This window comes from Stegodyphus dumicola, chromosome 3, assembly GCF_044657685.1.
Source record: "Stegodyphus dumicola isolate Sdum_Otavi_A_Nest chromosome 3, ASM4465768v1".
Taxonomy (NCBI): Eukaryota; Metazoa; Arthropoda; class Arachnida; order Araneae; family Eresidae; genus Stegodyphus; species Stegodyphus dumicola.
Window position 1 is genome coordinate 225,915,607 of NC_140770.1, and position 16,057 is coordinate 225,931,663.

Below are 16,057 nucleotides of genomic sequence, written 5' to 3' on the forward strand. Positions count from 1 at the left end.
CCGTGTAATTGATTATTGTTTAGCTATTTTTACTTTTTGATATATTTTTAGCAACCAACCCAGACAGTATCCCGAAGACCAAGTGCTGATAGCATTACTGTAATTCATTCACAAAACCAAATACCATCTGAACGAGCAGGAATTCCATCTATTCCACAAGTAGTTTTCTATGGACACGATTTAAAATTAAATGGTAAGAATTATAGTTGCTACAATATGGAGTATTACATTTCTAATAGTATTTTATGTTATTTCTTATTTTATTAGAGTGTTCAATGTATGTTTATTAGAGGGTCAAAACTTTGAAATTTTCATTCAGAGCTATCATTTATTGTGTTGATAATTTCAATATATTCTTGAAATTTATTTTTTGGTATTTTTAGTAACTTAATGATTGTATAATGGTTTGCTTTGTTTTCTAACATGTATTGTTAGAATAACTGACATTTTAATTGAAATCCATTCAAACATTTTACTATATTACGGGCATATAATTTATAATATTAGGTTAAAAATATCTAATCCTATCATGATGCTTAGAGTGAAAGAGTAAGAGCTAAATTATAAATCTAATCATTGTCAGTTAATTCCAGAAAATGTGTGATATTTTTCATCTTTAAAAAAGTAATAACATCTTTTAAAAAATAATAATATAATCACCATAGAACGTTTTCTTTTCTAGCTATTGAATTTGAATAAGAAATATCTCTGCCTTTGGATTCAGTATCTTGAAAGAAACTGACAAATTGTCTGTATTTCAGTCTGGACGACTGACATTGTTGCAGATTTCTTTTTCTTGTGACCAAATAGTCTTTTGGACTTTCACGCCTAAACTAATACAAAGTCTGTTTAGAAACTTTCAATCTAAATAATCTTGAGGGGGGGGGGAATATGAGTCCTAACCAAAATTTAAAATTATGTTGCCACTACTGTAATGTGATATCATCTAAGATTAAGCAAAATTTGAAAATGCCTGTAAACCAGAGCAAGCTAGGAAGTGCTACGGTAAGTAATAATAACTCGTGATGAAGAAGATGTGAATTTGTCCCACTGAGTAATGGCAAAATCCCAAATCTAGAATATGAATGATGAGAATGATATGGGTTCCAAGCTACTACAGTACAAAGTCTGAGATCTGGGCTCGTTGGGACTTCGACTATTCTGGATTTGGGATTTTTCCAGATATAAGATCTTCAGTGTAGAAATTATAAAATTAAAAATCTGAAATAGTGATTTATGAAACAATAAAGCATTTATATCCTTAAGAAAACCAAGTTTATTTGCTTTATTAAATTTTTCTTTCAATGTAAGTTGTTTAATTTGCTTCACTTTTTATGCTAATACTTTCTCTTAATTCTATAGCTAAGCTTAATTTCTTATTCAGTTACAAAGTTCAAATCCTGCAATTGCCACATTGAGAATTCCTACTAAATTGTCAGTCAAGATATTTTCGTTCTCAGCAAACTCTGTCACTTTATTCATTATCAATTGCAGTATTTTCTGAATTTAAAAGCATATTACTATTTCCCTGTCCAGTAGTTGATTCATGATTGGTGCATTGTCATCACAATGGAAAACTTCTTTTACGCTGGTTTCATTTACTACAACTTCTCCACATTTCTTCATGAATTCTAGTAATTGGAAAATTTCGCTTTTTGTGTGTGATGTCTGAAATTCCTCAAATTCGTCATTTTAAAGTTAAGCTATCATATGCAATATCTGTTGGCGATGCATCATGGGATTGGTAACTAAAGACATGTTGTTCTGCTAAATTTTGTCTTACTTCTATGACTTGACAAAGTTAATCCTGAATTATATTAGTTTAGTTATTATTCTACTTACGATTATTCCCTGCACATGCTTAAGGGCTTATGTGAGTCCCAAACTATTAAATTCCCACATCCACTTAAGGTTCGATGCTGTCCAGGGCCGACTCTAGACATTTTGCAGCCCGGTGCAGTCTCTGTGGATCCAAAATTCTACTGCCAAGCACCTCTTTAAATTCTAAAATTTTGCTGTTGTGTCTCTGTGGCCTAACTAAGGATTTTGCCATCCCTTAATTTTGCTGCTGGGTGCTTCTCTATATTCTAAAAATTCTGTCTTCTCTAAATTCCAACGCTAGGTACAGCCACATGAGCTCTGGCACCAGTCCTGGGCTTAATAATAAATCACTTCTTCAAACAGTACTAAGTGTAATCTTTTGTCTTGTGAGAATCATTTATAAAATCTATTTTTTTGCATATGCATTTTTCTATAGAAACAAATTTCTGTTAAATTTCTCCTCATCAACACAACACATTGTAGAAGAGTTAGTTGAAGTCTCTAATCATTGCTAGGATACTGATGTAAAAGGTCACTACAGTCAAAAGTCGTTAATTCGGACACCCATAATCCGGACCTCAAAGCTACAAACTTTCTGTGCATGCGCGTAAGACCTTTACGGCTGCGAATATGCGTGCGCAGAATACGTTTACGAATGCACGTTTAATGTATAATGGACGGTATAAGCTAAGCTAAAATTATCTAATTCAGTTAATGTTGCAGATTGTGTTGTTCCTTAATCTTCGAATTGGATTCGGCTAATTATTTTTTGCAGACTGTTAGAGCAATTTTATAAAAGTAAGCTTAAACTTTCGATTATGTCAAATAGAATTTGTGATAGATATTTACTAATATGTAAAGGATCTACAATGCGAAAGTATAAGTCTATTAAACAAAAAGTGGAATTGCTGCAAAAAATGGATAAAGGCATATCCTTTGTTTATCTAAAATTTAACGTTTGTTTATCTTTAACGCCGCAGCGCGCAATGAATTGGAAGTTGATCTGTCAGCACTATCCTTATCTTCAGGGCAGATGTTTTTATTTTATTTGGCTTATAATTCCTTACTAAATGTAGTATTTCATCTCGATGCACTCCGTCTTTGATGTGATTTAAATCAAATTCCTCGTCATTATAATTTACTTCCGAAAGCGAAGAAAGTGACAGAGGTTATTGAAAACGAAAAAATTTCGATTGACAAATTAGTCGGTATTCTCGACACAGCAATTATAGGACTTGAACAGCGGAACTTTGTAACTGAACAAGAAATTATGTCTGTTTATAGAATTAAAGAGAATGTATTATCACATAAAAACCGGAGCAACTTAAACAACTTACATTGAAAGAAATGTTTAATAAAGTAAACAAATAAATATTAAGCTTTTTTTTGTAAATTTTGATACCCTTTAGATCATAATTGTTTTTTATTTCATAAATTACGGTTTCATATTTTTCATTTTATAATTTCTGCTTGCAGTCTTATCAGATTTAAATTGATGATCGATAATCCGGAATCACCGAAGTCCCAACGAGTCCGAATTAACGACATTTGACTGTATAATCTTTGGTATTCGGTTATTAATATAAAAAATAAAAGAATTTCTCAGACATCAATGTGGAGATCATTTTTCAAGCTGTAGTGTGTTGATAGTTATGGAATGATGAAAGCAAAAAATAACAAACAATGATTTTCCAGGTTCTTGTTAATGCTGAGAAGAAATTAAAGTCTAGATTTTAAATTGTTCTGGATATTGGATGTCCAGATTTCAGACTTTTTAACGCAAAAATTGTTGAGAAGCACCTAGATAAACATATATTCTTGAGATAAAACTATATTTCAAGGTGCCCCTTGGTGAAAATTGGCAACTGGCCAGCACGGCACAATTTCAAGATGCCCGTTACACAAAAACAAAATAAGAAATCAAAGAATTGCACAAACTCAGGTGCCCATGTACACATTGATCTATTTTCACTTAAAAAAACATCAAAGAATTGCACAAACTCAGCATTGCGCACTCCCTTGACTTTGTCCACGGACACATCAATATCTTTTCACTTAAAAAAAAAAAATCAAAATGATGACGTCGTATAATGTTAAAACAAAGTTACTCATCACAAAATTTGTAGCCAATCAAAGCTCAATAAACTACATTTTAAATCAAATACTATGAAATAACATAAAAAAGGAAATACATGTTATTGCATATACATATTACAAAAAGGAAAAATCGACTTACTATATTTAGAAATTTCTGTCTTCACTCTGTGGCGCAAAAAAATTCCTTAACAGCATCCAAGCACTTTCTAAAAGTATCTGAACTAGAATATGCGTACTGCTGTCACCACATAAACAAAAATAAGACTAAAAAATATCCTCCGTAGTGCCATTTCTTGCTAGAACTTTTCTTGCAACAAACCCATTCAAAGCCATCTGAACGACCTTTCCGTTTGACATTTGCATTTCTTTCGTACAAACAAGACACTGGTTGTTACGAGACTCTACCTGAATTTTGTTCATTCAGTCGGTACTCCATTAAAAGAAACGTAAAGAGAAATTTATTATTAAGTAGTACGGGCAATCCACCCAATTAATTCACAATAAAACAGGCAATCCACCTTAATGCAAAATCATGGTGCATTTTTTAAAAATTCTAAAACATAAAAAAGATACAATGTTGCAAAACCGTAAAATTTAACCTTTAAAGAAATTACATTTATATAACCGTTGAGTTGTTCACGACATCTCTTCCCACCTTTTGAATTATGGTGGGTGCAACTTAATCAAAATATAATATACTTAATAACAAGGCTAAACACAACTTGGTATAATCATAAAAAGGAAAAAACGAATTAAAACGTAAAGGTTTTACAATAGTTCTACCACATCTAGTTTTAATTATCTTATCAGGAGGTATAAAGTTAATTTCTTTACTAGCAGGAATGTTAAATTGGTTTTGTTTAGGTAAAAACAAATTCTCATCCCAAGGATACAATCGTTGCACAGGACGGATCAATTCACCTTTGCCACTCTAACATAATTATCTTGACTCTGGAATAGTTCAATAACTCGACCCAATGGCTTGTCCAATCTTTTTCTGTTGTCACTTCCCACAAGTACCACATCTAAATATATTTGTCTTCAAGTAGCTTTATGATCTCTGGACTGAATTAGGAGACTCAAATATTCGTCTCTAAATCTTTTTCTGAGATCTTGTCATAATATCTGTTTGATATCTATATCTCTTAGTGATATTGACTTCATCTATATGGTCCAAGTCTGGAACTCCCACCATTCTTATATCCTGAATATACATTGAGGGTGTTAAAGGCATTAAATCTTCAGGATCTTCAGACAAATAATTTAACAGTCTTGCATTTATTACAGCTTCCATATCGCAGAGAATGATACACAGCTCCTCATATCTCAAGCAGGCTCTTCCTAATATTCTTCTCAAAATTTTCTTAACCATCTAAATAATATGTTCCCACCAAGTTGTGGGGGGGGATTGAACTTCCATGTAATCTTCAAAATAGAACATTCTTGCATAATTTTGTTCCAATCCAGTGAAAGAAAGAGGTTGTTAGTCCCGACAAAGTTCGTACCATTGTCACTATACATAGTTTTTGGTTGTCCACATCTGGCTATGAACCTTCTGAAGCCCAACCAAAAATCGTCGGTGGAAAGTCCTTGTATCAGTTCAAGATTTATGGCCCTATAAACAGCACAGGTAAATAAAAGTATCCAACATTTCTTTCCATCCTTTAGATAAAGAAGTCCAGATATGTCTACTCCAGTTACTTCAAAAATCAGAGCATCTTGGACCCTATCTACAGGCAGTGGGGCTGGAACTGTTCCAATTTTTTTTTGCATTATATCTTTTGCATCGAATGCATTTTGCGATTACCCTTTGAACTGTTTTGCGTCCTCTTAAAATCCAAAACCGTTGACGAATATCCATTAAAACAATTTGAACTCCAGCGTGTGAAAGTACTATATGTCTTTTGAAAATTAACTATTCTACAATTTGATGAGCAGAAGGTAAAAGTATGGGACACACGAAATAATCTGTATCATCTCTTTGAAGGATTTTTGTCTTCAGTCTCATTAAACCTTCTTTATCAGTGAAAATGCAAAAAGTTTTCAACTGTTTCAAAAGTTTTAAATGTTTTTGTAGATTCATTTTGGAAAGATTCTTTCTGAACAATTAAGAAAAGCCTTTTCTCAGCTGCTTCTGTTTCCTGAACAGATAATTCTTCCTTCAGTTTGTGATCGGAATTTCTAGAAATATGAAAGAAGGGCAGAATCCAAGCTATCAGCCGAATGATTCTCTATTAAGAAAAATGATGCAAGTACCATTTTTCGTTAGGAGCAATTGAGGTAGCTAAGGCAGTTATTCCCTTTTTTCTTTCTTTAGAAATGTCTTCCAAATTTAATTTAATTTCAGAGACGGGTTAATTTTCTTCAGACTGTTTAAGCCACGGTGAACCCTCCCATTATCTGGATCTGAGCAAAACTCCAGTGGAACATCCTCTGGATGGGAAATCAGCCGGATTGTCACTTCCTGGAATATGCTTATTGTTCCTTTGATGTTAAATTTTTTATCTCCTTCTTTCGATTATTTACAAATGTTCCCCAGTTATCTTCATGCTTGATCCAGAACATAACGGTAGAGGAGTCAGTCCAACAGTACTTGATATTTCTTTCAAATCCATTGCTTCTTTCACTGTTGCAGTGAGACGAGCTTCGATCAAGCATGCTAACAATTCTAATCGAGGCATCATTATCTTTGTTAAAGGAACCACTCTACTTTTAGCTTCAATCAATTGAACTTTTACTCCTTTCTCACATTCGCTTCGTAGAAATAGAATTGCGCTATAGGGGGACTCAATTTTTCTTCCAGGACATTGCTTTGGACACGTCTTGGAATTTCGATCTCCGTCAACAGATGTAAATCTTCAAGCCATTTATTGAACTCTGGACAGGTTTCATCCCAACCAATCTTCAGGCTCCAGCTATTCTGTATTAAATGTTTCAAACGAATCGTTACTGGACACAGAATTCCTATAGGATCAAAGATGCTGTGAACTGTCGAAAGAATATATCTTCTAGTAATGGGTTTTTGCTTGAAATCAATTTTTCAAGATCACAAAACAGAACATCTTTAGTTATCCTATAATAACCCAAGAACAGGGACAAGTTTTTTTGACATTCTTCACCTGTTAGACTGGAATTTTCCCAACCTCTTAAATCGAAACAGCCCGTAGCCAGAATCTGTTTTGCTTCAAAAATGAATTTCTTAAATTCATCTTGACTAGTTACCGAAGTTATGCAGTTATCCACATAGAATGCATTCCTCAGCTTTTCTATAGTTTCAGGAAAATGGCTTTCATTTTGTCCCAAATGGCAGCTAGCAAGGAAGGGCTGCTCGTAAGTCGAAACACTACTCTTCGGTGGCGATAATTTTTTTTTTCGTTTCTTATAATCTTCCCACCATATGAATCTAAGAAAATGTTGGTCTTCTTTGGCTACAGGTATGTGTAAAAAGGCTTTTTTTATATCTGAAACTACACCAGTTTCTTTCTGACGAAATCTCATAAGTAATGGAGGAATTTTTTCGATAAGATTTGGTCCTGTTTCTAGACAGTTGTTGAGCGAAAGTGAGTTCTAACTTCTACACGAAGCATTAAATACAGGGCGTACCTTCGTAGTAGAATTTCCTTTAAAAATACCTCTATAGGGCAAATAATGACAAGGATTTCCCAATTCACTATCTGGTACTTCTTCCTGTAACCATTCCTTAAATACAGCTTCATAGTCGTCATATTTTCCTTCTTTAAGAAGTTTCTGAGTAGTAGTTATGCATCTTTTTTCAGCTATATCTTTGTTTTCACTTAACGTCTCTAACCAAGGTAATTTGATGATGTAACGGCCATTTTCATCTCTGAACGTTTTTTCGAAAATGCTGAAGAATGGACTATTCCGTTTCTTCTTTAGTTCTTGTTTCAATAGGATCCTTTATACCTATAGTATCTAATAGCCACAGAAAAATTTTTAACCAGTAAAGATGTCACTAAGTGGGGTGAACTTTTGTCAAACCATTCTTCGGACATGTTTCCCATGATAACCCCTCCTAAATAAGTTTCGCATGCAATCAAATTGGATTTCAATGTACATGTTCTTCCTGTTAGTATATTACCATAATAATCTGCACCTATTAACAGGACAACCTTCTCCATAGTCAGTGAGACAAATTTGATTTTCTCTTAACTTTTCCTTATAAAGGTCTCTTCTCAACCGAGGAATGTTGCCACAAATGATCTGCTGCTCCAGAACCTCTATGTTATGGGAGAAGTCCCCTTTCAAAGATATCAGGTTAATGTCATGAACGTAATGCTCCCTTTTCTCAGTTGTAATTTCCCCAAATAGAGAGTGAATTAAGATTCTCTTTTCTGTAGGCTTCAAACCTAGTTTCTTCTTAGCTGTTTCTTTAAGAATGTAAAAATGTTGTGAGCCAGTGTCAATGAGTACATGTACTTGTAGCTCTTTCCCTTTAGTCTTCAGTTTCACTTGTAACGTTTGAAGCAATATTTCATCAGAAGTGCGTTAGACAAATTAACATCAGATGACAACGTCTTCTCAAGTTCATGTACGTCACCTTTCATCTGATTTCCAGGGAGTTCTGGGCACATCAAAATCGAATGTTTTTTACTGCAAAGAACATATTTGATGTTGGACTTGCAAAATTTAGAACGATTTCCAACTTTTAAACAGAAAAAACAGGCCTTTTTTTTTTTTAATTTCTTGTTTTTCTTGAAAATTGAGTTTACGTGCAGAAAAGCAGTCTTTACTTTCGTGCAATTTGTCACAAAATATACAAACATTTTTTCTTTTATTCTCTGTTGTTCCCGCAAAAAAATCTGCTGCCGTCGCTGGATTACTAGGAACAGAATGCTGTATTCTTTCCTTCTGAAATTTGTGTTTTTTACTAACAAATCCCTTTGCTAAATGAATATATTCTTCCCCTTCAACTTCAGCTTTCAGGAACAATAATAATTTTTTAAATTTCTCCCCATAAACATTTTCTTCAGAAGAATAAAATTTGGTGTTAACTATAGGGTTTCTTAACCAAACTCTAAAAATGTCTTCCGCAATACACCATTCTACAAGAAAAAAAAGTATAACTAAATATGTTAAGCTTAAGGACTCCGCTCTTAGATGTGATTCTAATTTATCATATCTATGTGTCTAATTTATGGACATGTCTAATTTTCTTTTTTCTTCGGTAACATTTTTTACAACAAGATTTAAAAGTTTGCGTATATAAAATTCAATTAGTAATTCCTCCCTGCTGAATCTTGATTTTAAATATGTAATAGCTTTATCATAATTTTCGCATGTCGGTGGGTAACTATCAACAATATCGCGAGCTCTAGAGCCTTCAGTCATACATTGAATTAAATATTGAAATTTATCTTCTTTCGCAATATTTTCATCATCATGTATTCTTTTGAATTGGCTCCAAAAGGTGAACCAATCTTTGATTTCCCCATCAAATTTCAAAAGTTTGATCTCCGGTAACTTTAACTTTCATTTTTGAACGGGCAAAGAATCAACAGAACTTTCGGTTTTAGAAATTCTATTTAAATGCATTTCTACGTTTATTTCCACCTTTACGAAATTTTCATTATATTCTTCCATTATCGCTTACTCGTTCTGATACATTTTATCGTCTTTATCTTCTAATAATAAAGAGCATATTTCCTGATCTATTTCAGTTAGCTGATAATAAATTCTATGTAAATTAGCAAAGGTAGATCTAATGCTCTCTTCTTTAACATTTTCTGCCTTTAATAAGTCATTCAAACCATTAAATTTCCAGAAATGAATGTAATCAAAGACTGAGTATTGACGTACAAGACGCATTCCTTTTTTTTTTTTTTTTTTTTTTTTTGTGTGTGTGTGTGTGTGTGTGTGTGTCTTATACGCCACTAAATACGGTATGTAATGATTTTGAATGCGCAGTCGAACGCTGGAGTTCTTAACAGCTTTCAATGTCTGTCATGGTTATGGCATATATATGAAGGCAACAAAACTGAATTTCAACAAATCACCAATCTTTATTTTCAGACATATCCAATTACTTGGGCAGACACTTATTCAATCATAATTAAATATGATAAATTTCTATATATGTTGGTTTTTAACAAGAAATGATGCAGGCATTTTTAAAGAAGCGAAGCAGGGAGATATTAGCAATGTAGAAGCTAGCAGAATAATGATGTAGTTATTGTGCCAAGAATATTTATACCAAGTCTGAGTTATAAGTAGAGCTAATCTGTGATTGGTTAATATTAGTTTTAGTTGCGCTTTTCCAGCAGCGTCACATAATACAGAAAGATCTCGAATTTGGGAGAACAGATGAATTTAGGGAGAGAGCATTAAATTTAGAATGTTAATTTTGAGATTGCCAATTATTTTTAAAGCAACTATCCTGTTTTGTTTTATCTTGTATACATATATTTATATACCTGTCTAGGAAATTCAACAAATGGCTTATAAATGCACAATTTTCCTGTACTCTTAATTTTTTTAGCCCTTTTTAAAAGGGCATAAAAGCTATTTTTATCACTACTGAGTTCAAGATGATTACTATGGGATCTAAAATCCGGACCTCAAAGTCACCACCAACTTTTTTTTCCGTATGCTTTACTCATGTGCATTTGATTTTCCTCCTCCACTCATAAAACATGTGGAGAGTCCCGATTCCTAGTTTCACTTTGGCACTAAATAAAATACCTCATTATTGAAGAAACAATCATTTTATCATAAATTTGTATAATCAATAATTTGGCTTCGTTGGTACCTATCTGGTTGGCATACACCTCAAACAGAAACAATCTACATAGATGCATCATTAATTTACACCTACTAATATTTTATATTCCTGAAGCCAACCTGGCAAATCATTATTTATTTATTCAGGACTCAGATAAGCCTTAAGCATGTGCTAGAAATAGACATAAGTATAATAAATAACTAATACAATTCAAGCTTAATTGTCTCAATGAGAGATGGAAGCAAGATAGAATTTAGCGGAACAACTTGTCATTAGTCACCAATCTTATGATACATAGCCAAATATGTATAGTGAACAATAGCTAAATTTTCTGATGATAGTCGCAAATTTTAAAGCTTTTCGGATATTGCAAACCAAAGGTAAAATTTTCCAATCTATGGATTTTGTAAAGAAATGTGGAGAAGCGGTAATAAATGAAGATGAGACAAAAGCAGTTTTTCATTGTGATGACAATGCTCCTCAATCATCAATCAATTAAGACACAATAACATGCCGAATAAATACTAATTCAGAAGTCAAACACCAAAAATCAGCGTTATATTTTCAAAATTTTCGCAGGAATTGTTCCGATGGCTTTTCCGAACCACCATCCTCAGCTGCAAAACTGCAAATGAACAAGATAGGAAATAATGACTAGATATAAATAATGACTGGACAGGAATAAGCAAGTGATGCCATCTGTTGATGAAACCAGAACTAAAACATAATTTCTTTTAAGGCCGAAGGCAAAGATGGATTGGAATTAGGATCGTTAACTAGAACAGAAAGATTTTTTGAATGTGAAATGCCTCTAGAAAACCCAATTCTCCAATGGAAGATGTTTTTTGAATAATTTTGGCAGCAGAAAAATTGAAAGTGTGATTTTCGGACCAACAATGTTGAGCAACAGAAGACTTCTGTGTTTCCTTTTTTCTAACATATGCCTCATGTTCCTTGACATGAAATTTTAAGGCTTTCTTAGTTTGGCCAATGTAAATTAAACCACACTGGCAAGGAATCCTATAAATACCCCAGGAATTCATATCCGGAATGGGGTCCTTGAGTATGGAACTTGTAATTTTATTGATGGGAGAATACACAACCCGAAAATTAAATTTCTGCAAAATATGTGCAACTTTATAGCTAATTGATAGAAAGAAGGAAATGACAACAGAATAATTATAATCTCCTAAAACAAGAGTGTGCCTTTTAGTGTGTTGAGATGAGAATTTTTTAACTGCTTGATTAATAATGTTGGGTGAAAAGCCCCTGTCAATAGCTATTGCTTTTAAATAATTTAGTTCTTCATCAAGAGCTTGTTTGGAGGAGCAAACTTGAAGAGCACGGAAAACATAGGAATAAAATGAAGCTAACTTTTGTTTAGTCGGATGACATGATTTAAAGTGTGGTGGAAGGCAAACCGATGAAGGTTTATGGTAAACCGTAGTACTGAAGTTGGATGTGTTACGTGTGACCAGAATGTTGAGAAACGGAAGAGAATTGTATGTCTCAAATTTAAAAGTGAACTAGATAGCAGGATCAATAGAATTCATTGTTGAAAGAACTTTATTTAAATCATCTTTATTACCTTCAAACAGGGTAAAAGTATCGTCTACATAGCAGAACCATGCCAGGAAGTTTAAAGTTTCAAACAATTTTGATTCATAATAATGCATGTAGATATCAGTCAGAATGGGACTGAGGGGGCTTCCCATGGCTAATCCCTCAGTTTGCTTGTAATGTTTATTTTGGAAAACAAAATGTGTTTTTTCTTTGTTTGAGTTGAGTGAGAGAAATTAGCTCATCAATTTTGATGCAAGAGAAATGAAATTCGCGAAGTCTGCTTTCTAGACATCTTAATGCACCTCCACTGGAACATTGGTGAATAATGATTTTACATCAAAAGAAACCATTAGTAAGTAAATTTCTAGTAGTAATGTTTTTAAACTTTTTTACAAACTCTATTGAATTTTTTATGGTGTAAATGTTATTGTCTAATAGAGTTGAAAATGTAGGAACTAAATATTTAGCTAATGGATATAAGACAGTACCTAAATTTGATACAATAGGGTGGAAAGGAATACCACTTTTATGAATTTTGGGAAGAGCATATAATCTGGCACAATTCGCAATAGATGGGATAAGCGAATGTTTTAAGTTGCTTGAAATGATTTGTAAAGACTTGATCACAGTTTTTATTTTTGACAAGTCTGAAGGTGAAGGATCTTTAGGGATCGGATTATATGGTCCTTCGTTTAAGAGTTTAGTGACACCATCGAAGTAAGTGTTTTTATCCATGACGACTATCTGGCCACCTTTGTCGGCCTTTGAAATCATAATATTCGGGTTAGAATGAATTTCATGCATTGTAGCTCTTTCTCTCGCAGTTAGATTTTGTTTCAAAGGTTTATTATTGAATTTCACATTATGAGCGATAAGATGCCTAATAATTTCTTTCTATGAATCTGAAACTTTACTGAACTTGAAAGCTTTTTCAATAATAGCCAAAATCTTTGGAATCGAGGGTTTACAGGTTTGTGAAAAGTTTAAATTATATTTTAGAATCCTCTCTTGTTCTTCTGAAAGACTAAAATTAGAAATATTAACTATTAGTTTGATGTTTACAATGGGAAGATTTTTTGAATTACGTGAACTGGAAGACTATAAACGAATTTTTTCGAATTTAACTGCAAGAGTGTTTTTATGACGGTTAACTGCATTCTCCATTCTAGAAGGGCAGTGAATTTTGGATATGAATTAGAGAGTTCCAGATGAAGCTTATAGAGCTGATGTTCAGTTTTGGACAATTGTTGACATGTATCCCTTATGATGGACCGAAGTAAGGCAAGCTTGCAGTTTAACAGAATTCTTGAAACGCGACTGGAAGGTTTTTGATTAGATTTGATTTGAATGAAATTGGGGATAAATTTTTTACATTTACACTTAAGTAAAAAGTCAAGATGATTCAGGAATTTTTGTCATTTCAGGCGTAACTTAGTAAAACGATTAACGGATGAAGGCATGATAAACTTTTAGTGTTTTGAAGGTAATAAAGATGATTTAAATAAAGTTATTTCAACAATGAATTCTATTGATCCTGCTATTCAGTTCACTTTTGAACTTAAGAATTGCAATTCTCTTCCGTTTCTCGAGATTCTGGTCACATGTAACACATCCAACTTCAGTACTACGGTTTACCGTAAACCTTCATCGGTTTGCCTTCCACCACACTTGATTAATCAAATCAAGTCCTCCGACTAAACAAAAAGATAAAATTCATTTAAATCATGTCAAATTTAAAATCAGATCATGTCATCCGACTAAACAAAAGTTAGCTTCATGTTATTCCTATGTTTTCCGTGCTCTTCAAGTTTGCTCCTCCAAACTAGCCTTTGATGAAGAACTAAATTATTTAAAAGCAATAGCTATTGACAGGGGCTTTTCACCCAACATTATTAATCAAGCAGTTAAAAAATTCGCATCTCAACACACTAAAAGGCACACTTTTGTTTTAAGAGATTAATAAATATTCTGTTGTCATTCCCTTCTTTCCATCAATTAGCTATAAAGTTGCACATATTTTACAAAAATTTAACTTTCGGGTTGTGTATTCTCCCATCAATAAAATTACAAGTTCCATACTCAAGGACCCGATTCCGGATATGAATTCCTGGGGTATTTATAGGATTCCTTGCCAGTGTCATTTAATTTACATTGGCCAAACTAAGAGAGCCTTAAAATTTCGTGTCAAGGAACATGAGGCATATGTTAGAAAAAAGGAAACACAGAAGTCTTCTGTTGCTCAACATTGTTGGTCCGAAAATCACAATTTCAATTTTTCTGCTGCTAAAATTATTCAAAAAACATCTTCCATTGGAGAATTGAATTTTCTAGAGGCATTTCACATTAAAAAAAAAAATCTTTCTGTTCTAGTTAACGATCCTAATTCCAATCCGTCTTTGCCTTCGGCCTTTAAAGAAATTATGTTTTAGTTCTGGTTTCATCAACAGATGGCACCACTTGCTTATTCCTCTCCATGCTTTCTTATCTTATCTAGTCATTATTTCCTATCTTGTTCATTTGCAGTTTGCAGCTGTGGATGGTGGTTCGGTAAAACCATCGAAACTAATCCTTCGAAAATTTTGAAAATATAATGCAGATTTTTGTTGTTTGACTTCTGAATTAGCATCAATCAATTAATGGATGGCGAAATCTGTTGTATGATTCTAGATGTAGAAAATACCGCTATCAGTTGTGAAGAAAGTGACTGAGAGGTTACTGAAAACGAAAAAAATTTGATTGACAAGTTAGTCAGAATTCTCGACTCAGTTACAGGACTTCAACAGTGTAACTGAACAAGAAACTGTGTCTGTGTACAGAATTAAAGAGAAAGTATTAGCACAAAAAGTGAAGCAGCTTAAACAACTTACAATGAAAGAAATGTTTAATAAATTAAACAAATTAATATTAAGCTTTTTTGTAAATTTTGATACCCTTTAGATCATAATTTCATATTTCGAATTTTATAACTTCTACATGCCATCTTAGTAGTTTTAAACTGGCAATCTAATATTCGGATGCGCAGAAAATCCCAAATTTGGGATTGGGGGAGTCCCGACAAGTCCAGATCTTTGACTTTGTACTGTAGTAGCTTGGAACCCATACCATCCTCATGCTTCCATCTTATTGTTATTAATCAGTGGGACAAATTCACATCTTCAGAGTTATTATTATTTACTGTAGCACTTCATAGCTTGCTCTGGTTTACAGACATTTTCAAATTTTGCTTAATCTTAGATGCTACCACATTACAGTAGTTAGCAACATGATTTTAATTCTTGGTTAGGACTCGTGTTTTTTCTCCCCGTCAAAGATTATTTGCTATTTAGTTGAAAGTTTCTAAACAGACTTTTTATTAGTTTAGGCATGAAAGCCCAAAGGACTATTTGGTCGCAAGAAAAAGAAATCTGCAACACTGTCAGTCTTCCAGATTTCTTTGCTCTTGATGAAGACAGGCTGTACCTGTTTGCCCTCAAAATCTGTTCAGATCTTGACTCAAATCTGTGCCAAACTCAATGTTATTGTGTTACTAATTTTATCTTTCACGTGGTGTGTTTCTCTTCTACTTTTATCTCACTTTGTTGTAATATCAGAATTTTCATAATGTCAGGCATTCTATGTATTTTGAAATAGCCATGCATTGTAGTTTCATTTGAAATTTTCTCTTTTTATAATGTACTAATGTTTTTAATAAATTTTCCTGAAATTGTAATTCAGAACAACTTACTGCAGTAACTTCTCGATTTACTAAAACACGATTTACATAAATTTGCAGTTATATAAGTGTGTAAGAGCTGTAGCATGCGAACCAAAACCTACTACCGTATTTGACGGTATATA

At 33.1% G+C, this 16,057-nt stretch overlaps 1 protein-coding gene across 1 annotated transcript in view; it reads left to right on the forward strand.

Annotated features, from left to right (window-relative positions):
- LOC118185948 (uncharacterized) overlaps window positions 1-16,057 on the forward strand; it is a 151,485-nt gene that overhangs the window by 68,330 nt on the left and 67,098 nt on the right. The window contains exon 8 of the mRNA XM_085813870.1: window positions 52-193. Coding sequence (XP_085669996.1) covers window positions 52-193 — 142 coding nt within the window. The remainder of the gene's footprint in view (window positions 1-51; window positions 194-16,057) is intronic.